A 22,149-nucleotide genomic window follows, 5' to 3' on the forward strand; every position below is an offset into this window, starting at 1 on the left:
CAGGTAAATGATGATCATTCAAAAGCAGTTGCAGCAGTACACCAACCGGGAACTATCAGTAATTCAAGCCAGATTCAGAAGAGGACAGGGAACCAGGGATACCATTGTTGATGTCAAATGATCATGGCTGAAAGCATAGAATACCAGAAAGATGTTTACATGTGTTTTATTGACTATGCAAAGATATTTGACTGTGTGGATCATAATAAAGTATGGATAATGTTGTGAAGAATGGGAATCCCAGAACACTTAATTGTGCTCATGTGGAACCTGTACATAAACCAAGAGGCTGTCATTCGGAAAGAACAAGGGGATACTGTGTGGTTTAAAGTCAGGAAAGGTGTGTGTCAGGGTTGTATCCTTTCACCATGCTTACTCAATCTGTATGCTGAGAAAATAATCTGAGCAGCTGAACTATATGAAGAAGAACAGGGCGTCAGGATTGGAGGAAGAGTCTAATGAACCGGTCATATGCAGATGACACAATCTTACCTGCTGAAAGTGAAGAGGACTTGAAGCACTTACTGATAAAGTTCAAAGACTATAGCCTTCAGTATGGATTACACCTCAATATAAAGAAAACAAAAATTCTCCCAACTGGATGAAAAAACAACATCATGATAATCAGAGAAAATATTGAAGTTGTCAAGGACTTCATTTTACTTGGATCTACAATCTACGCCTACGGAAGTAGCAGTCAGGAAAGTAAACAATGCATTGCATAGGGCAAATCTGCTGCAAAAGGCTTCTTTAAAGTATTAAAATCAAATATGTCATCTTGAGGACTAAGGTGCACTTGATCCAAGCTGTGGTATTTTCAATCACCTCTTATGCATGTCAAAGCTGGACCATGAATAAGAAGGACTGAAGAAGAATTGACACCTTTCAATTATGTTGTTGGTGAAGAATATTGAGTATACCATGGACTGCTAGAAGAACAAAGAATTCTGTCTTGGAAGAAGTTCAGCAGGAACGCTCTTTGGAAATGAGGATGGCCTTTTTGGTCCCCTTTGTATTTTGTTCCACTTGCAAGTATTACCTATTTTTAAATTAATATAATTTAATTGTATAAACAACTAAAAACATTAGACAATAATAGTTTAACAGCCCTCATAAAAATTATAGTAAGAGTCACTAAATTTCTAGTAGGCCTGCCCCTAATACTTATGATCTGGAGACAAGAGTACAAACGCAGACCCAACTATAATAGTTCTACAAATTGAAAGTTATAATTAAACCTTATGAAATGTTACATAAAATATATTCTAAATTCCTGCTTTAACAAAATACCTTACTAAAGTTAAATAGAAAAATATATGTAAATGTATGTTTTTTCTCATATGGTTAAAAGTCAGCAAAATAGCAACTAAATGTAATTACAGATGGTTCCCAACTTAGACATATTGGAGTTACAATGAACCACCATTATGGTTGACCAGTTTATTTATTTTTTGTACATCTTACTGTTAATACCCATTGCTCTCGAGTCGATTCCGACTCATAGTGACCCTATAGGAAACAGTAGAACTGCCCACAGGGTTTCCAAGAAGCAGCTGGTGGATTAGAACTGCCAACCTCTTGGTTAGCAGCCAAGCTCTTAACCGCTAAGAATTGGAATCGACTCGACAGTAATGGGTTTCATAGTTAATAATATGTACTACATATAATGTTATAGCATGTAATTTGCAGATGTCATCATATCCATAAGTTTATATGTAATGTTTCCAACCCCCCAAAACGTATAAAGATTGGAATTACAAAGACACTGATAATAAAAGGCAATAATAATGAAAACTTAAAAAAAAATGAGATATTCAACTTATGTCAGAATCGACTTACGATGGAGTCCTTTGAGTGGAACCCTGTCTTAATTCAGGGACTACCTGTATTGAACATTCCTGGGGGTTTTGTTGATGAGCCAGCAATGTTTGGATGACTAATAAAGATATATATAATTCATTAAAAAAACCAAAAAACCTAATTCCATAGTGTAAGTGGGTGGTTTAAACATAAGTGATTTAAATAAGATATTAGTAGATCAGATATAGCCCAGGTATATGAAGTGTGATGAAAGTAATGGGTATATATTGTTGTTGTTGTGTGTCGTTGAGTGGATTCTGAGTCATAGTATCCTATAGGATAGAGTAGAACTGCCCTGTAGGGTTTCCAAGGCTGTAATCTTTTTTTTTTTTTCTTTAGATGAAGATTTACAGAACTAACTATCTTCTCATTAAACAATTAGTACTTATATTATTTTGTGACATTGCTTACCAACCCCACAACATGTCAACACTCTCTCTTTCTCAACCTTGGATTCTCTATTACCAGCTTTCCTGTTCCCTCCTGCATTCTCAATGTTCCCTGAAATCATGGTCTCCACAGCCCTCAGCCCAGAAATTCAATCTCCCAGGGAGTTTGGATGTGTCTTTGGAGCTTCCATGACCTTGCCTTGGACAAGTTGCTCTGGCTTCCCCAGTATTTTCTTCTGTCTTACCCTTCACCAAAGTTACAACTTATCTATTGTCTATTTAGTGTCTTTTCATCTCCATTCCTCCCCTTCTTCATAACCATCAAAGATTGTTTCTTTTTGTGTATAAACCTTTGCATGAGTTTTTATAGTAGTGGTCTCATAAAATATTTATCCTTTTGTGGATTGACTTATTTCACTCAGCTTAATGCCCTTCAGATTCATACATGTTGTGAGATGCTTCACAGATTCATCATTGTTCTTTGTGTTCCATTGTGTGTATGTACCACAGTTTGTTTATCCATTCATCTGTTGATGGACATCTAGGTTGTTTCCATCTTTTTGCTATTGTGAACAATGCTGCAGTGAACATGGGTGTGCATATATCTGTTCATGTGATGGCTCTTATTTCTCTAGGATGTATTTCTCAGAGTGGGATTGCTGGATCATACGGAATTTCTATTTCTAGCTTTTTAAGGAAGTGCCATGTTTTTTTTCCAGAATGGTTGTATCATTTTGCATTCCCACCAGCAGTGCCTGAGAGTTCCAATCTCCCTGCAGCCTCTCCAGCATTTGTGGTTTTCTGTTTTTTTGATTTGTGCCAGTAATGTTGGGGTGAGATGGCATCTCATTGTGGTTTTGATCTGCATTTCTCTAGTGGATAGTGATCACGAGCATTTCTTCATGTCAGACACCACGTGGAAGCCTTCTTTGGTGAAGTGTCTGTTCATATTCTTTGCTCATTTTTAATTGAATTATTTGTCTTTTTGTTGTAGAGGTGTTGGATTTTCCTGTAGATTTTAGCCATTAGACCTTTGTTGAATTTGTCATAGTCAAAATTTTTTCCAAGTAAGTAGGTTCTCTTTTTACTCTTCGGTGATATCTTTTGGTGAACATAAGTGTTTAATTTTTAGGAGATCCCACTTATCTAGTTTATCTTCTGGAGTTTGTACGTTGTTAGTTATGATTTGCATACTGTTAATGCCATGTATTAGTGCCTCTAGTGTTGATCCTATTTTTTCTTCTATGATTTTTATAGTTTTTGGTTTTATATTTAGGTTTTTGATCCATTTTGAATTAATTTTTGTGTACGGTGTAAGGTATGGGTCCTGTTTCATTTTTTTGCAGCTAGACATCCAGTTTTGCCAGCACCATTTGTTAAAAAGACCGTCTTTTCCCCCATTTGATGGACTTTGGGCCCTTGTAAAAGATCAGGTGACTGTAGTTGGATGGTTTTACATCTGGGTTCTCAATTCTGTTCCCCTGGTCAATGTATCTGTCGTTTTATCAGTACCAGACTGTTTTGACTATTGTAGCTGTATAGTAGGTTCTGAGGTCAGGTAGTGGGAGTCCTACTTTATTCTTTTTCTTCAATAGTGCTTTACTTATCTGGGGCCTCTTTCCTTTCTATACAAAGTTGATGATTAGTTTTTCCATCTCTTTAAAGAATGCTGTTGGTATTTGGATTGGGTTTGCACTGTATTTGTAGATTACTTTGGGTACAATCAACATTTTTACAAAGTTGAATTTACCTATCCATTAGCATGGTATGTTTTTCCATTTATGTAATTCTTTTTTGGTTTCTTGCAGTAGTGTTTTGTAGTTTTCTTTGTATAGGCTTTTATATCCCTCATTACATTTATTCCTAAGTATTTTATTTTTTTTGAGGCTATTATAAATGGTATTATTTTCCTGATTTCATTTTCATTGTTCTCTTTATTGGAGTATAGGAATCCAATGGATTTTTTTGTTTACCTTATAGCCTGCTACTCTGCTGAATCTTTCTACTAGTTCCAGTAGTTTTCTTGTGGAGTCTTTTGGGTTTTCTATGAATAATATCATATCATCTGCAAAAAGGGACAGTTTTACTTCTTCGTTACCAATCTGGATACCCTTTTATTTCTTTTTCTTGCCTTATTGCTCTAACTAGGACTTCCAGCACAGAGTTAAATGGGAGTGGTGATAAAGACTTCCTTGTCTTTTTCCTGTTCTCAGGGGGAAATGTTTTCAGCTTCTCTTCATTAAGAATGATGTTGGCTGTTGGTTTTGTATAGGTGCCCTTTATTATATTGAGGAATTTCCCTTCCATAGCTATTTTATTGAGAGTTTTATCAGGAATGGGTGTTGGACTGTGTCAAACGCCTTTTCTGCATCAATTGAGATGATCCTGTGAATTTTTTCTTCTTTTCTCTTTATATGGTGGATTACATTGATTGATTTTCTGATGTTGAACCAACCTTGCATACCTGGTATGAATCCTACTTGGTTGTGGCGTATTATTTTTTTTGATATGATGAGGAATTCTATTGGCTGGAATTTTTGCATCAATATTCATGAGAGATATTGGTCTGTAATTTTCTTTTTTGTGGTGTCTTTACCTGGTTTTGTTATCAGGGTTATGCTGGCTTCATAGAATGAATTTGGAAGTATCCCTTCCTTTTCTATGTTCTGAAATAGTTTGAGTAGTACTAGTGTGAGCTCTTCTCTGAATGTTTGACAGAATTCTCCAGTGAAGCCATCAGGCCAGGGCTTTTTTTTTTGTTGGAAGTTTTTTTAATTACCTTTTCAATTTCTTCTCTTGTTATAGGTCTGTTCAGATTTTCAACTTCAGTTTGTGTTAGTTTGGGTAGGTAGTATGTTTCTAGAAATTTGTCCACCTCCTCTGGGTTTTCAAATTTGTTGGAGTATAGTTTTTCATAGTACTCTGTTATGATCCTTTTTATTTCAGTTGAGTCTGTTATAATGTCCCCAATTTCATTTCTTATTTGGGTTGTGTCCTCTCCTGTTTTTCTTTTGTCAATTTGGCCAATGGTTTGTTGATTTTTTTGATGTTTTCAAAGAACCAGTTTTTGGTTTTGTTGATTCTTTCTGTTATTTTTCTGTTCTCTATTTCATTTATTCTGCTCTGATCTTTATTATTTCCTTTCTTCTGGTGGCTGTGTGCTTCTTTTGCTCTTCTCTTTCTATTTGTTCAAGTTGTGTAGCTAATGTTTTGATTTTGTCCCTGTCTTCTTTTTTGATGTGTGCATCTATTGCTATGAATTGACCTCTGAGCACTGCCTTTGCTGTGTCCCAAAGCTTTTGGTATGGTGTATTTTCATTCCCTTTGATTCTAGGAATTTTTTGATTCCATCTTTGGTTTCTTCTATTACCCAATGATTTTTGAGCAGGGTGTTACTCAGTTTCCATGTATTTGATTTTTTCCTTGCTCTTCCTGTTGTTAATTTCTACTTTGATGGTGTTGTGATCAGTGACGATACTATGTGTTATCTCAATGTTTTCAATTTTGTTAAGGATTGCTTTGTGACCTAACATGTGGCCTCTTCTGGAGAATGTTCCATGTGCATTGGAAAAGAATGGGTACTTTGAAGCTGTTGGGTGAAGTGTTCTATATATGTCTATGTGGTCATTTTGGCTGATTGTGGCCTTTACATCTTCTGTATCTTTGTTGAGTTTCTTTCTAGATGTTCTGTCCTTTACTGAGAGTGGTATGTTGAAGTTTCCTACTATTATTGTGGGACTGTCAGTATCTCTTTTCAGTACTGTTAGAGTTTATTTTATGTATTTTGGAGCCCTGTCATTGGGTGCATAGATATTTATTATGGTTATGTCTTCATGATGGATTGTCCCTTTAATCATTATATAAGGTGCTTCTTTTTCTTTTATGGTGGATTTTGTTTTAAAGTCTATTTTATCTGAGATTAGTATTGCCACTCCTGCTGTTTTTATGTAACTGCTTGCTTGATACATTTTTTTTCCATCTTTTAGTTTTTAATAAATTTATGTCTTTGCTTCTAAGGTGTGTCTCTTGTAGACAGCATATTGATGGGTCCCATTTTTTTTCTTTCCATTCTGTCACTCTCTGTCTCTTTATGGGTACATTTAGGCCATTAACATTTAGTGTAATTATTCATAGGTGTGAGTTTATTGCTGTTATTTTGTGGTTTTTTTCTGGTGATGATGACATTTTCTTTGTTCCTCTTACTCTCCTGTGCTGAATTCCTTTTGTTTGTGGAAGTTTTTTGTTTTGTTTTGTTCCTTTCGTTTTTGTAGATCTTGTGTTTACTGAGACTTTATGTTTTTCTTCTTTATTTTCATGAGTAGGTTTCTTAACTTTCTTTGTGGTTGCCTTGAAATTTATCCTTATCTTCCTAAGTTTCAACCAGTCTTTTATTACTTGATATCATCTTGACTTCTTCTCTGTTTGAAAGTTCTATACCTACACCATTTATTCCCTCTTTTATTGTTCTGATGTTGTTGTCATTTTCAGATTAACCTCTCTGGTTTCCTTTTGTAAATATTTTAGTTTTGTTTTATCCTTGAGAGTTCATTAGCTAGGTTGGTGTCTGGCTGATGTGGTCTTGCATCCTAGACTCAAGCTGTTGTGTGATGTTGTTTGTTCTCTAACTGAAGTCCTCCCTTGAATAATTCTCATAAGTTTGGTTTGGTTTTCATATGTTCCCTTAATTTCTCTTTATCTGGAAATGTCACAATTTCACCATCATATTTGAGTCAGAGTTTTGCAAGATATATTGTTCTTGGTGGGCAATTTTTTTCTTTCAAGGTTTTATATATGTCATCCCATTGCCTTCTTGCCTGTGTAGTTTCTGCTGAGTAATCAGAGTTTAGTCTTATTGTTTACTCTCTGTATGTGACTTTTCATTTTTCTCGAGCTGCTCTCAGGATTCTTTGTTTGTCTTTGGTTTTAGTGAGTGTGATTATGACATGCCTTGGTGATTTTCTTTTGGAGTCTATCCTATATGGGGTTCATTGAGCTTCTTGGATGATCAGCTTTTCATCTTTCATGATATTAGGGAAGTTTTCTGTCAGCAATTCTTCAATGATCCTCTCTGTGTTTTCTGTTTTCTCCTCCTGTTCTGGAACTCCAATCGCAGGCAACTTTTTGCTTTTGATTGTATCCCACATCGTTCTCAGGGTTACTTCATTTTTCTTTGTTCTTTTCTCTGATTCCAAAGTGGCATCCAAGGATTTGTCTTCAATTTCATTGATCCTGTTTTCATTATTTAAAACCTGCTCCTCAAACTTTCTATGACACTGTCCATTTCTGAAATATTGTTGTTTATTGTTTGGAGTTCTAATTGCTGTTTTTGTATGATTTCTAGATGTGAGTTTATTTTGACATTTTGTTCCTGTATTATTTTCCTGAATTCTTCCCTTGTTTTGTCTGTCTTTTCCATGATTTTGTCTATTTTTTCCTCATTTTTTCACTTTTTCCTTCATCTTTTAGATATCCCTGAATATTATGGATTTGAATTCCCTATAGGGTAGTTCCAGTACCTTTTCTTCTACTGGAAAGTCATCTGGTGTTTTATTGTAGACAGCTACTGGAACCATCCTGTCCTTCTTTTTTTTAAATATGTTTTGATATTGTCTGCTGTCTTTGGGACAGTCAGTAATCATTTTCTTCCTTTACTGATTATAGATTTGTTTGTTTTGTCCTGGTTTTTTGTTTTATTTGGTTATGTCTGAGCAGGGGGGCTTCTTGATTGTTTGTTCTTCTGTGGACATGATACTTCTCACCACCTTGTCCACTGGGCAGGGCCAGTTGCTCAGCTATGGTGCAGCAGGGCACATCCAGCAGAGGGGTGGGGGTTAGGAGGGGTCATTTGCAGCACACAGTAGTTCCAACAAGGCAGGGCCAGGGGGCAGTGCAGGGCAGGTTCTGGTAGGTGTGCCTATGCTGCTCAGGGGTGTGTTGCTCAGCTCACAGTGCAGATAGACAGGAAGTGGGGGGGGATGTGATGTGTGGAGCTAAGTGGATGTGGAAAAGGAGAGAAAGAGGAGAGAGAAACAGAAACCAAAAAAAAAAAGTGTTGAAGCAGCCTGCCATTGGAGCGGTGAAGACCCAGGGAAGCTGTGTGCCAGTTGCTTTCTAGCCAGGCAGTGAAGAACAGCCCATCAAGAAGGGACAGATACAGCACATGCAGCTAGGTAGGTGGGGGAAATGGAAGAAAGGGAGAGAGAGATAAGAAATTAGATTAAAAAAAGAGAGAGAAAGGGACAAGCAGCCTGGTGGTCAGGAGAAAGGAAAGGAAAGAAGGTAGAGAGAGACAAGAAACCAAGGGCAGGAGAAAGATGCCACGTTGTTGGGAGGAAGGTAGAGAGAGACAAGAAATTGAGAAAAAAAGAAGAAAAAAATTTCCCAAGGGAGCCCACCAGAATCGGGTCCCTGGTTGAGCGGTGCTGCACAGCCCATCAAGAAAGAGTGGAGATGGCACAAGGCCCAAGGTGTTCAGGAGAATGGTAAGGAAGGAAGGTAGAGAGAGACAAGAAACTGAGAAAAGAAAAGAAGAGAAAAAAATGTCCTGAGGGAGCCCACTGGCATGGTGTCTCGGACCAGGGAAGTGGTTCCCTTGCTGAACAGTGCTGCACAGCTTGTTGAGAAGGAGCAGAGATGCCACACAGCACCAGGTATTCAGAAGAAAGGAAAAGAAGGAAGGTAGATAAAGACAAGAAACCTAGAAGTGAAGAAAAGCAAACACAAAAAAGATGTCCCCATGGAGCCCACTGGCGTGGTGGCATGGACCAGGGAAGTGACTCCCCAGCCAAGCAGTGCTGCAGAGCTGTCAAGAAGGAGCGGAGATACCCCATGGAGCCAGGTGATCTAGAGAAAGGAAAGGAATGAGGTGAGAGAGAGAGAAAAGACCAAAAGAAGCAAAAAAAAAAAAAAGAGGAAAAACAGCAACAAAAAATGGCACTGAAGGAACTGGCTAGTGTTGGCTGAGCTAATCCAAGCAACAATGAGCCATCACCTCCCTGGCTGAGCGACCTCAGCCCGCCAGAAAGCAGTGGAGGCCGAACAGGGGGAAGAAGTGTGGGGGGTGGGAAAGCATTTATCACTGCTTACTAGGTGCTCTGTCTCCTGCTGGGAGCTCTATGAAGCTACTTTTCTGTACTCCCTGTCTGCCGTTCTTGGTGGCTGAGGGGTCCAAGATGGTGAATGCATGCCCTGTTAGCTGACAGAGGACCTCGACTCTGTAGTTCTTGTCACTCTCTGTTCTCTGTCAGTTTCTTATTCCATTTGGTGCTTGGTTGAGTTCTTTACCCCTTCATTTGACACTTAGGGTTCCAGGATTGATGTCTGTCTCTGTTTTACTTAGATTTTTGCACCTTTGCTGTGGAGGGAAGGTGTAGTGCTTCTGTCTATAGTGCCATGTTGGCTCCACGTATCAAGGCTGTAATCTTCACTGGAGCAGATTTCCAGGTCTTTTCTCCTGTGGAGTGGCTGTGGGTATGAACTACTGACATTTCAGTTAACAGGCGAGTGCTTAACCATTGTGCCACCAGGGCTCCTTGGATACATACTACATATATCTAGCAATATGCATTCTTACTCATAATTAAATTTTAAAGGTTATCAACAGTTCTGAGGCTCTTTTTCACCCTTAGTCCAACCATTTCCTTAAAGGCAACAGCAGCTAACTTTCTCCAAACAGAAGGTGCCCAGGTTAGCTCAGGGAACACGTCTAGGCTCAGGACACTTCAAGTCATCAATGTCTGACCTCACCCCCCTACTCCTTTTGAAAATCAAGAGACCTGGTTACAGGGTGTGATGCAGGGAGGCTGGAGCAGAGGAGGAGGTAAAACAGAGAATTTGAGTTATAACTCAATCCTGACACACTCAGACACAACATCAGCCAAAGTCCAGGAAGAGGGTTGATTTTGAGCACAGCCAGGTTTATAGTTAACAACTGCAATGTGAGAGGCCTGGGAAACTACTAACGTCTGTGAAAAAATGACAAAAATTGTATAGAAACGACCAGGATTAGAAAATTAAAGTGGTTGTAAAAGAAAATAAATTATAAAAATAGAGAAAATAAGGAAATATGATTGAAAGAAAACAAGCCCAAATGGCGGAGCTTAAGGAAAGGCAGGGAAGACAGAGTCCTCAAAAAAATTCATCTTTTTTCTTTTTTTGTTGTGCTTTAGGTGAAAGTTTACAGAACAAATTAGTTTCCAATTTGATAGTTTGTACGTAAACTGTTTAGTGATCTTGGTTTGGTTCTCCACAATGTGTCAGCACTCTCCCCATTTCTGCCCTGGTTTCCCTATTTTCTTTTGTCCTGATTATCTCCCCCTTCCTGCCTTCTCATTGTTTAATTGATTGTTCTAAGTAGTACATTCCTCTCGGGTGTTATTTTTTATCTTATGTGCTTGTCTGTTGTTTGGCTGGGAGGTGATCTCCAGGGATGGCTTCATTTTCCAGGTCAGAGGGAAGTCTTAGAGCCATAGTCTCAGGAGTTCCTATGTCAGAGGAGCAAGCCTGGTTGTTTTTTGTGAATTTGATTTTTTTGTTCTACAATTTTGTCCTGCTCTGTCCAGGATTCTCTGCTGTGATCCCAGTCAGGTCAGAGCAGTTGATAGTGGTAGCTGGGCAACATCCAGTTCTGGTCTTGGGGTTGTGTAGGCTGTGGTTCATGTGGTCCATTAGTCCTTTAGACTAACTGTTCCCTTGAGTTTTTGGTTTCCTTCACTCCCCCTTGCTCCAGACTGGAAAAGCCCAACAGCTGTATCTTAGATGGCTGCTTGCAAGCTTTTATTGCTACTCAATAAAGTAGGTTGCAGAACCTTGTCCTTACGAGCTGTGTTATGCCAACTGATATAGATGTTCTCCGAGTCAATGGTCCTGTGTATTCTAGCCTAGATACTTCATCCTGTGAGGTGTTTATGTCTAAGAGGTTCTATATGAATGCACCTACAATCATGTATGTAGAAATAGCCACCTCCAAGCGGGTGGCTGTGTTCCCTTACCTTCTCCCACACCTCTTGGTGCATCTATCTACCTATTTTTCCATAGTAAATTACTGCTTGTTAATACTGTTGCTGTAGGATTGTCTATGTTATAGTAGTTACTGTAGTTGCCCTTTATTCTCTGTTCCTCTCTCGGTTCTCTCTTGCATTGGACGTGTTGTACGTATTTCCCTCATATTATGTATTGCCTTTGCCTTCACTAATATTAATTTGTGTCTTCTATTTTACTGGTAATTTTCCTTTTCTCCCCATCCTGTCCCTGGTAACCATCAAAAAATGCTTTTCTTCTTCTCTTTTTTTTTCCTGTGTGTAAACCTTTGTTGTTACTTTCTATCAGTGGTCTCATACAAAATTTGTCGTTTTGTAATTGACTTATTTCACTCAGCATAATGTTCTCCAAATTAATCCATGCTGTGAGATGTTTCACTGCTTCATCATTATTCTTTGTCATTGCATATTCTTCCATTGTATGTATGTACCACAGTTTGTGAATCCATCATCTGTTGATGGACACTTACATTGTTTCCATCTTTTTGCTATTGTGAATAATGCTGCAATGAACATGTGTGTGCATATGTCCATTTGTGTCATGGCAGTTATTAGTTTAGGGTATATATCTAGGAGTGGGCTTGCTGGATCATGTGATATTTCTATTTCTAGCTTTTTGAGGAAGCGTCATACCATTTTCCAAAGTGGTTGTACCATTTTACATTCCCATCAACAGTGTATAAGAGTTCCAACCTCCCCACAACCTCATCAACATTTGTTATTTTCTGGGTTTTTTTTTTTTTTTTTTTTTTTTGAGTTGTGCCAGTAATGTTGGGGTGAGATGATATCTCATTGTAGTTTTGATTTGCATCTCTGTAACAGCTAATGATCATGAACATTTTGTCTTAAGCTTGTTAGCTGCCTGAATGTCTGCTTTGATGAAGTATCTGTTCATATCCTTTGCCCATTTTTTAATTGGATTGTCTTTTTATTGTTGAGATGTTGAAGTTTTCTATAAATTTTAGAGATTAGTCCCTTGTCAGATATGTGGTAGCCAAAATTTTTTTCCCAGTCTGTAAGTTCTCTTTTTACTCTTTTCATGAAGTCTTTCGATGAGCATAAGTGTTTAATTTTTAGGAGGTCTCATTTATCTAGTTCATCTTGTGCTATGTGTGCATTTTTAGTTATGTTTAGCACTCTATGACATATATTAGGGCCTCTAGCATTGTCTCTATTTTTTCCTCCATGATCTTTATAGTTTTAGGTTTTATATTTAGATCTTTGATCCAGTTTGGGTTAGTTTTTGTGTGTGATATGAGGTATGGATCCTGTTTCATTTTTTTTACAGATGGACATCCAGTTTTGCCAGCACCATTTATTGAAGAGACTGTCTCTTCCTCATTTAATGATCTTTGGCCCTCTGTCAAAGATCACCTCAACATAGACGGATAGATTTGAGTCTGTGTTCTCAATTCTGTTCCACTGGTCTATGTGTATGTCATTGTACCACTACCAGGCTATTATGACTACCTTGCCTGTATAGTATGTTCTGAGATCAGGTAATGTGAGGCCTCCTACTTTGTTCTTTTTCAATATTGCTTTATTTATCTGGGGACTTTTCCTTTCCACATAAATTTGATGATCGATTTTTCCATCTTGGTAAAGAGGGTTGCTGAAATTTGAATTGAGATTGCATTATGCCTGTAGATTGCTTTGGGTACTATTCACATTTTCACAATGTTGATTTTTCCTGTTCATGAACTTGGTATGTTTTTCCATTTATGTAGGTCTGTTTTGGTTTCTTGCAGCAGTATTTTGTAGTTTTCTTTGCATAGGTCTTTTATGTCTGTAGTTAAATTTATTCCTAAGTATTTTATCCCATGGGGGGATATTGTAAATTGTATTGTATTCCTGATTTCCTTTTCCAAGCTCTCTCTGTTGTTCATCTTTTTTTCTTGAAGGCAATTTTAAAGACTGAATGAGATGCAGAACAGCTGAACTAGTTCTTAAAGGAAGTCTCTGGGTGGCACAAATGGTTAAGAGGCACCTTGGAATAAAGGCCTGGCAATCTGCTTCTGAAAAATCAGCCATTGAACACAGTTTACTCTGACATACATGTGGTCCCCTGGAGTCACAGTTCTATAGAGCATAGTTCTACTCTGACACACATGGGGTCCCCAGGAGTCAGAATCAATGGCAACTGATAGTTCTTACAGGAATGACAGTGGCAGAGGTTGTTAGTGAATGCTCTCCCAGTTTTTGATTGTTCACTTATTTGGAAAATATTTTTAATTGAGCTTCATTTTAACAGGATGCACATATTATTGTGACTTCAGAATATGGTATTTATGGCACTAACTTCGTCATCAGGGAAGATATCTACCTATACTTGGAGAATATCCCAGACCCTCAAGTGAACTGGATACCTCGTAATGACCCCAACAGGTAAAGGAAGAGATTGTGAAAAATTCAATCATGAACATCAACTTATTTTGCCTGGGAAAACTTTATTGATAATTATTGAATAGATTCACTATAATGGCAAGCTTCAAGATAGTTTTTATTATTTTTCATATACTATGAACATATTGGAAACCCTGCTGGCTTAGTGGTTAAGAGCTACGGCTGCTAACCAAAAAGTTGGCAGTTCAAATCCACCAGGCGCTCCTTGGAGACTCTGCGGGACAGTTCTACTCTGTCCTATAGGATCACTATGTGTTGGAATTGACTCGATGGCAATAGGTTTGGTTTTGGTTTTATGGATACATTTAAGAAGCTCTTAATTAAGGTGGTGCAACAGTTAAGTGCTTGGCTGCTACGCAAGAGAAAGACCTGGTGTACTGCTCCCTGGAAGATAATAGCCAAAAAAGCCTATAGGGCAGTTCTACTCTGTCACATGGGGTTGCTGTGAGCCAGAAATTGATTTGATGGAACATGACAACAATAATGGATACATTTATTAGGAAAGAGATTATGAATTATGAAATCTCATAAATGAGTGCTAAAAGATAACTTAAAAATCATCAAGTTCAAAGGGAATATTTTTCCATTGAGGGAATGAGACTGGAATGGGTATAATTCACTGGGGGTCCCAGGAGTGTTTTCTGTGGGAACCAGATCCAAACTCTAGTCTTCTCGCTCCTTGCCAGTGAAGAGAATTAATTCCCACTGTGAGTCTGTAACCTGAAAACTGTGTGAGTAAATGGCAAAAATAGAGCCACATTTCCGATTAGAATTAATTAGTTTCTTTTTTATTGTTAAGATAGCTTATGAGGTTAATGTATGTATTAAAATCCCTAAAGCTTAAACTGATTATTAACCTATAAGGTGATACAGCAGAACTATCTAAGTGGTTTAGGAGTTCCTGAGTGGTACAAAGGTGCGTGGCTACTAACCAAAAGACTAGCAGTTAGAATCCACCCAGAGGCACCTCAGAGGAAAAGTCTGGCAATCTACTGAAAAATCAGCCATTGAAAACCATAGGAAGCACAGGTCTACTCTGACACATATGGTGTCACCATGAGTCGGCATTGACTCCATGGCACTGGTGGTGGTGCAAGTGATTTAAATCAGGTCTTGACTAAAAAAATATGAAGAGTGTTGAAAGTAACACTGTTACTTTTAATGTAAGCAAAATAATCTCATAATCTAGAAGAATCATGTCTGTTAACTCACTTATTTCCTAATGCACCTTTGCTGAAATCATTTTAAGAATTCCTTTTTAGAAACTGCTCTCAACACTGTACAAACTAACTGCTGTAACTCTTTATAGCGATAACTTGGTTTTGACAAAATTCAATATTATTTAGTTTAATAATCCACTTTATTCCTGTTTCATTGTATCATAATTATTTACTTACTTAACCATCTCTCATGCTATATGTGATGGTTAAGATTGTGTGACAACTTGGCTGGGCCATGAGTCTCAGTGTTTATATGATGGATTTCATGATGGAGTCTGCTGTGAGTAGCCAATAAGTTGAAAGGGAGTTTCCTTGAGAGTGTGGCCTCCATCGAATATAAGCAGATGTTCTGACTTTTTTGCTTGCTCTGGATCCTGTGTCTCCCTCCTGTTTGTCTGACCTCCAGTTCTTGGGACTTGAGCTATCAGCTTATCTGCTGATCTTGGGATTCTTTGATCTTCACAGCCTGTGAGCAAGAGCCCTGCTCTCTGACCTGCTGATTTTGTGTTCGCCAGTCCCTGTGGCCACGTGAATAGAGATAAGCCTCTATTCTGATCCACGGATTTGGGACATTCCAGCCTCTATAATCTCATGAGCCATTTCCTTGATGTAAATCTCTCTGTATGTATACTTATACACTTTACTGGTTTTACTTCTCTAGAGAACCCAGCCTAAGACACTATAGTTTCAGTTTCTGAAGGACAAGAACTCTGTTATCATTACCGTTTTGAATCAAATTGACTTGTTTCTGAATGGCCATTCCCTAGAATCTAATTTTCAAAAGGCTCCTGAATATTTCCACAAGAATGTCCACTTTCTTCCATTTCATAGAACCTGGTTGCCTCCTTATGTTTCCCATCAGCTAATGACATCTCCATTTCTTGCTTTCATTCATTCAACATATATTTTTGAGAACACATTATGTATGGAGGAGACCCATGTTTGTGCCTGTTTCAGGGAAGGATGATCAAGCAGAATGCGGAAGTTGTCAGACAGTGTCAATGATGTCACACACAGGTAAAATTTTGCTGAGGGTAGTCTGAGGATGGTTGCAGTGGAGCATCAGTGGGAACAGCTGGATATTTGGGCTGGATTTGAGGGATGGCATGGAGCAGAGGTCATCATTGCTGGTGTCAGATGGCTCCTGACTGAAAGTAGAGAATACCAGAAAGATGTTTACCTGTGTTTTACTGACTATGCAAAGGCATTTGAATGTGTGGATCATAATAAACTATGGATAACATTACTAAGAATGGAAATTCCAGAACACTTAATTGTGCTCATGAGAAAACTGTACACAGACCAAGAGGCTGTCGTTCAAACAGAACAAGAGGATACTGCATGGTTTAAAGTCAGGAAAGTAGTGTGTCAGGGCTGTATCCTTTCACCATACTTATTCAATCTGTATGCTGAGCAAATAATCTGAAAAACTGGACTATATGAAGAAGAGTGGGGCATCAGGATTGGGAGGAAGACTCATTAACAACCTGCGTTATGCAGATGACACAACCTTGCTTGCTGAAAGTGAAGAGGACTTGAAGCACTTACTGATGAAGATCAAAGACTACAGCCTTCAGTATGAGTTACAACTCAACATAAAGAAAATAAAAATCCTCAGAAATGAACCAATAAGCAACATCATGATAAACTGAGAAACAATTTAAATTGTAAAGGATTTCATTTTACTTGGATCCACAATCAATGCCCATGGAAGCAGCAGTCACGAAATCAAATGACGCATTGCACTGGTAAAATCTGCTGCAAAAGATCTCTTTAAAGTACTAAAAAGCAAAGATGTCACTTTAAGGACTAAGGTGTGCCTGACGCAAGCCGTGGTGTTTTCAATCGTTTCATATGCATGTGAAAGCTGGACGATAAATAAGGAAGACTGAAGAACAATTGATGCCTTCGAACTATGGTGTTGGTGAACAACATTGAATATACCATGGACTGCCAGAAGAACAAACAAATCTGTCTAGGATGAAGTACAGCCAGAATGCTTATTAGAATCAAGAAAGGTGAGACTTTGTCTTACATACTTTGGATAAGTTATCAGGAGGGACCTGTACCTGTAGAAGGACATCATGGTTGGTAGAGTAGAGGGTCAGTTAAAAAGAGTAAGACCCTCAATGATAGGGATCTATACAGTGGCTGCAACAATGGGCTCAAAGGTAACAACGATTGAGAGGATGGCACAGGTCCGGGTAGTGTTTCGTTCTGTTGTATGTAGGGTCGCTATGACTCGGAAATGACTCGATGGCACCTGTCTTAGTCATCTAGTGCTGCCTTAAAACAGAAATACCACAAGTGGATGGCTTTAACAAAGAGAAGTTTATTCTCTCACAGTCCAGTAGGCTGCAAGTCCAAATTCAGGGCATCAGCTCCAAGGGAACACTTTCTCTGTTGGCTCTGGAGGAAAGTCCATGTCATCAATCTTCCCTTGATCTGGGAGCTTCTCTGTGTAGGCACCTCACATCCAAAGGACGCGCTCTGCTCCCGGCCCTGCATTCTTGGTGATTTGAACTTCCTATGTGTCTCTGCTCACTTCTCTCTTTTATATCTCAAAAGAGATTGGCTTAAGACACTATCTAATCTTGTAAACCTCATCAGTATAACTGTCACTAATCCATCTTATTAGATCGTAGTGATGGAGTTTACAACACATAAGGAAATCACATCAGATTACAAAATGGATCACATCAGATTACAAAATGGTACACAATCATACAATACTGGGAATCATGGCCCAGCCAAATTGATACACACATTTTTGGGGGACATAATTCAGTCCATGACAGCACCTAACAGCAACAACAGTACTATGTGTTCTTGGGCACTGCTGTGGAAAAAGAAAAGAAAAATCCCATTCTCATGGAGCTTATATTCTAGTTGAGGGAGAAAGTCAATTAAAAAAAAGACAATATCTATGCTTCTGTCTTCTATCTATCTTATGGAGAAAAATAAAACAGGGATGGAGTCAAGGGTGGGGCTGAAAATTTTAATAGATCATCAGAGTGGGCTTCACAGTGACATTTAAGCAAAGACTTGAAGGAGGTAAGGTATCTGAGAAAAGAGCATTCCAGGCTAAGAGAATTTTGAATGCCAAGACCCTATGGTCAAAGCGTGTCTAGCAAATTCAAGGAACACAAGAGGCTAAGTGATTGAAGTGTTTCAAGGGAGGGAAATTGAAGTATGAGATGGAGGCAGATAGGTAGGAGGGGCCTGATTGTACAGGGCTTCATGGGCCACAATAATGACTTTGTCCATTACTTGAGTGATAAGAGCACCCTTGGAAGGTTTTGACATGCTCTGACTTAAAAGTTCTATAAAGAACACTCTGGCAGCTATCTGGAGAATTAACTCCAGGGAGTAGGTCAACAAAAGAAGCAAGGGACAGTTAAAAAGCCATCATAATAATCTAGGTAGAGAGATGATACTGTCTTGGACCAAGATGGTACAAGTTTAGATGTTGCCCAGAATCTAAACAGAATTTGAAGGTAGACTTGACAGATTTTTCTGTAAGATTGGATATAGGCTGTTTGAGAAAGAGAAGAGTCAACTTCCTTTGCCCCTCACATACAATCAGACATCACTTCTTGTTGAGTAGGTTTGAAATGCTTTCTTTTCTCACGGCTGCTAATCTTGTTTGGGTCTGCATTACTCCTTAGCGGGGGTGTTAAAGGACCAGGCCCTCATCATTTCTTGTTTTTAATTTACTTAATTTATTTAGCACATCACATGCTTCCAGAAAGACTTCAGATTTCTTACTAAATTTAATAAAATTTAAAAATAAGGTGCTTTACTCAGCATGGAGCCCTGGTGGCACAGTGGTTAAGAGATCTGCTGCAAACCATAATGTCGGCAGTTCGAATCCACCAGCAGCATCATGGAAACCCTATACGGCAGCTCTACTCCGTTCTGTAGGGTTGCTATGAGTTGAAATTGACTCAACGGCAATGGGTTTGGTTTTGGGTTTTACTCAGCATAGTGTTTTCAAAGTTCATCCATGCCACTTCATGTATTAGAACTCCATTTCTCTTTAGGACTGAATAATATTCTATTGCATGTATATACTACATTTTGTTTATCCATTCATTTGTCGATGGACACTTGGGTTGTTTCCACCTTTTGACTACTGAGAATAATGCTGCAGTGAACAGTAGTTTATAAGTATCTGCTAGAGTCTCTGCTTTCAATTGCTTTGTGTATTACGTAGGAGTGAAATTGCTGGGTTGTAAGATAATTAATTCTATGTATAACTTTTTGAGGTATCCTAAACTGTTTACCATAGTGGCTGCACCATTTTACAATCCAACTAGCAGTGAAAAATAAGACAGTTTAGAGTTAAAAAAAAAAAAATAAGTTAGAAGCCACATGAAGAAAGTAGTTGTTAAGAGCCATCATAGTACCAAAAGTAAACCTGCTGCCATCAAGTCAATTTCTACTCATGGTGACCCTATAGGACAGAGTAGAACTGCCCTCAGAGGATTTCCAAGGAGTGGCTGGTGGATTCTAACTGCTGACGTTTTGGTTAGCAGCCAAGCCTTTAACCACTGGGCCAGCATGGGTCCCTGTAATTATAATTACATGTGAAGTATAGTTCTGAGAGGTTCTGGGAGGCTGAGGGAGGAACAATTTTGCTAGAGAATTTCATTGTCGTCAAAGAAAGCTTACAGATTTCTTGAGCAACAAACGCTATCTAATAATCTAACTCAAAGATGAATTTACTTAACATATTTTCATTGGCTACTTGTTATGTGCCAAGCACTCATCTATGTGAGTGTGTATGGATTGTTGTATAAGGGGTGTCCTTTAATAAAGTGAGAATCCATACCTATGATCATGGTGATCAAGTTTGCAGATTAAAAAAGTCGATCACTAGCTCAATAAATTAAAAAATAAAACTAGCCTAATTAGCTAGGCCTCATGGCACAGTGGTTGAGCACAAAGTGTTTCGAACACACCAGCAGCTACACAAGATAAAGATGTGGCAATTTGCCTCCATTAAGGTTTCAGCCTTGGAAACCCTATAAGATAGTTCTATCCTGTTCTATAGGGTTGTTATGAGTTGGAATTGACTCTGGCAATGGGTTGGTTTCGGTTAGTATGAAAAAAAAATTTTTTGATCACATATTACTTTGTATTGTTATTTCAATATTTTGTGTGCATATGTTGATTCTACAGTAAGATTAAATGCTTCCTAAGCGCAGCAAACAGGTTTTCCATATCTGCATATCCCCCGTGTGTACTTGGGAGCTCTGCTTGGAATTTCTTTCCCCCAGGTGCCACATGCCTAGCATAGTGCTTCATGTGATATAGGGACACAATAAATATTTATTGACATTTAATGCACTCTTATTTTTAAGTAGTAAATGGCTTCTTCTGTAATTGATGGCTTTTGTTATACTGAGAGATTGAACACTTTGAAAGCAACCTTAGAAAATGCATTTTCTATCTGTTTCCTCTGTTCCCAGTTATCCTAGGACAGAGCACTGTGCTCATTAAAGACTCAGCAAATATCAGGGATTAAGTGACAAGCAGATTTCAAGCTCAGATTAGCAAACAGCATTTTTTAAACTCCAGATCATGACATGTGGTCTGACAAAGAATTTGGGGGCCTTTTCTAGGTCTAAGAAATGTAGTTTAAATAAAAATATATTACAATTTACAATATACTTTCAAGATGAATAGAAACAGTAGTAAAACATGTTTGTAATCAGGATTGTTTCAGATATCCAGAACACCATGTACCTCTTCTACCACTTCTAGTAACTTGAAAAGGTTTAGGGTAAACATATTTCTAGTGGTTCAATGTATTTTATTTATGTCTGTGCATTTCAGATATTAATTCAAGCAAACAAGGGAGGGAGGAATCTATAAAATAGTGATTCTTTATTGTAAATATGTTAAAATAATAATTTTATAGATATGGTGTCCAACACTCTTTTCTCTTTTTCAAGGAACTGTCTTATAGGTGATTGTTATAGCTTTGCTTGTATTAGCTGTACAAATTTGTTTTAGATCTAGTTGCCACAATTTGATGTTCAAGGAAGTTTTCATTACAACTTCCCAGGAGATGGCACTAAATTTTCATTCATTGAAGTTATCTCTTTTTGCCTTTGCAGCTATTCCATAACCATTTATTTTTTCAAGGTTGTGCCAATGGGGGATAAATATGGCCAGATGTTCCACATTCTGAGGTTTCAGTTGTCAAATATGCAATTTAATGGGTTTACTGGGACAATACTACTGGGAACTATGGTAAAGAATAAAGAAATCAAGCATTAACAAATGTTCCAGTATTTCTGTCTTTCCATACCAGCTGATGCTACCCTAGCCCAGCCCCCTGGCCTGTTATCTGGACTGTTGAATCAGCTTCCTAATGCTTCCGATACATTTTGTCTCTCACTCACGATTCCAGTTCCTTTTCCACTCCACAGTTAATCATTGTAAAAGAAAATTCAGATTTTATTACTTCTGTCCTCAAAGCCTTTAATGATACCCTTTTGTTTATGGAATTTGGACAGGAACAGGTTTCTCAGCCTCTTGTGCAAAGCTCTCTATGTTATAATCTTGAAATGATCTTTTAAATTTCCCTTTTTCTTCTTTTCTGTAAGGGTGCCTCTGCTCTGATTAGATTGAGTAGTTCTCTGAAAAAAACTTTCTCTTCCCTACATTAATGTTTTGGTTCATTTATTTAAAATATTTGAATGCCTCTTTTCTGCCAGGCATTGTGCCGGGCTCAGTGAACAAGAGATGTGAGTGCCTGGCCCATAATGTCTATAGGAAATGACAGACATTATGAGATGACCACATCCATGAAAGTATCAGAATAGATTATGGTAAATGCTATGAAAAAAAAAAACAAAAAAACAGGCCTGGTTATATCATATCCTAGAAAATTTTGAATATATATTTTTTAACCAATTTCCACAAACGTGGTTTCCCCTTTTCTTGTCTTAATTCTTCTCTTCTATCTGCAGTCATTTAGTGTTTATTTGGTGACCATTAATTAAACAATAATATATTTAGGCCCCCCACGTGTCTTGTCAGTTTGTCGTACTGAGAGGGTTTGTGTGTTGTTGTGATGCTGGAAGCTATGCCTGCAGTATTCAGATACCAGCAGGGTCACAATTGGCAGACAGGTTTCAGCTGAGCTTCCAGACTAAGACAGACTAGGAAGAAGGACCTGGAAGTCTACTTCTGAAAAGAATTAGCCAGTGAAAACCTTATGAATAG

General features: G+C 38.1%; 1 protein-coding gene across 1 annotated transcript in view; it reads left to right on the top strand.

The window, feature by feature from the left end:
• The window catches only part of LOC101352933 (pantetheinase-like), a 45,887-nt gene that overhangs the window by 8,044 nt on the left and 15,694 nt on the right, over positions 1-22,149 (top strand). The window contains 1 exon segment of the mRNA XM_012554894.2: positions 13,539-13,672. Within this exon segment, the coding sequence (XP_012410348.2) occupies positions 13,539-13,672 (134 nt within the window).

The sequence above is a fragment of the Trichechus manatus genome, unplaced genomic scaffold (genome assembly GCF_000243295.1).
Source record: "Trichechus manatus latirostris isolate Lorelei unplaced genomic scaffold, TriManLat1.0 scaffold00002, whole genome shotgun sequence".
NCBI lineage: Eukaryota > Metazoa > Chordata > Mammalia > Sirenia > Trichechidae > Trichechus > Trichechus manatus.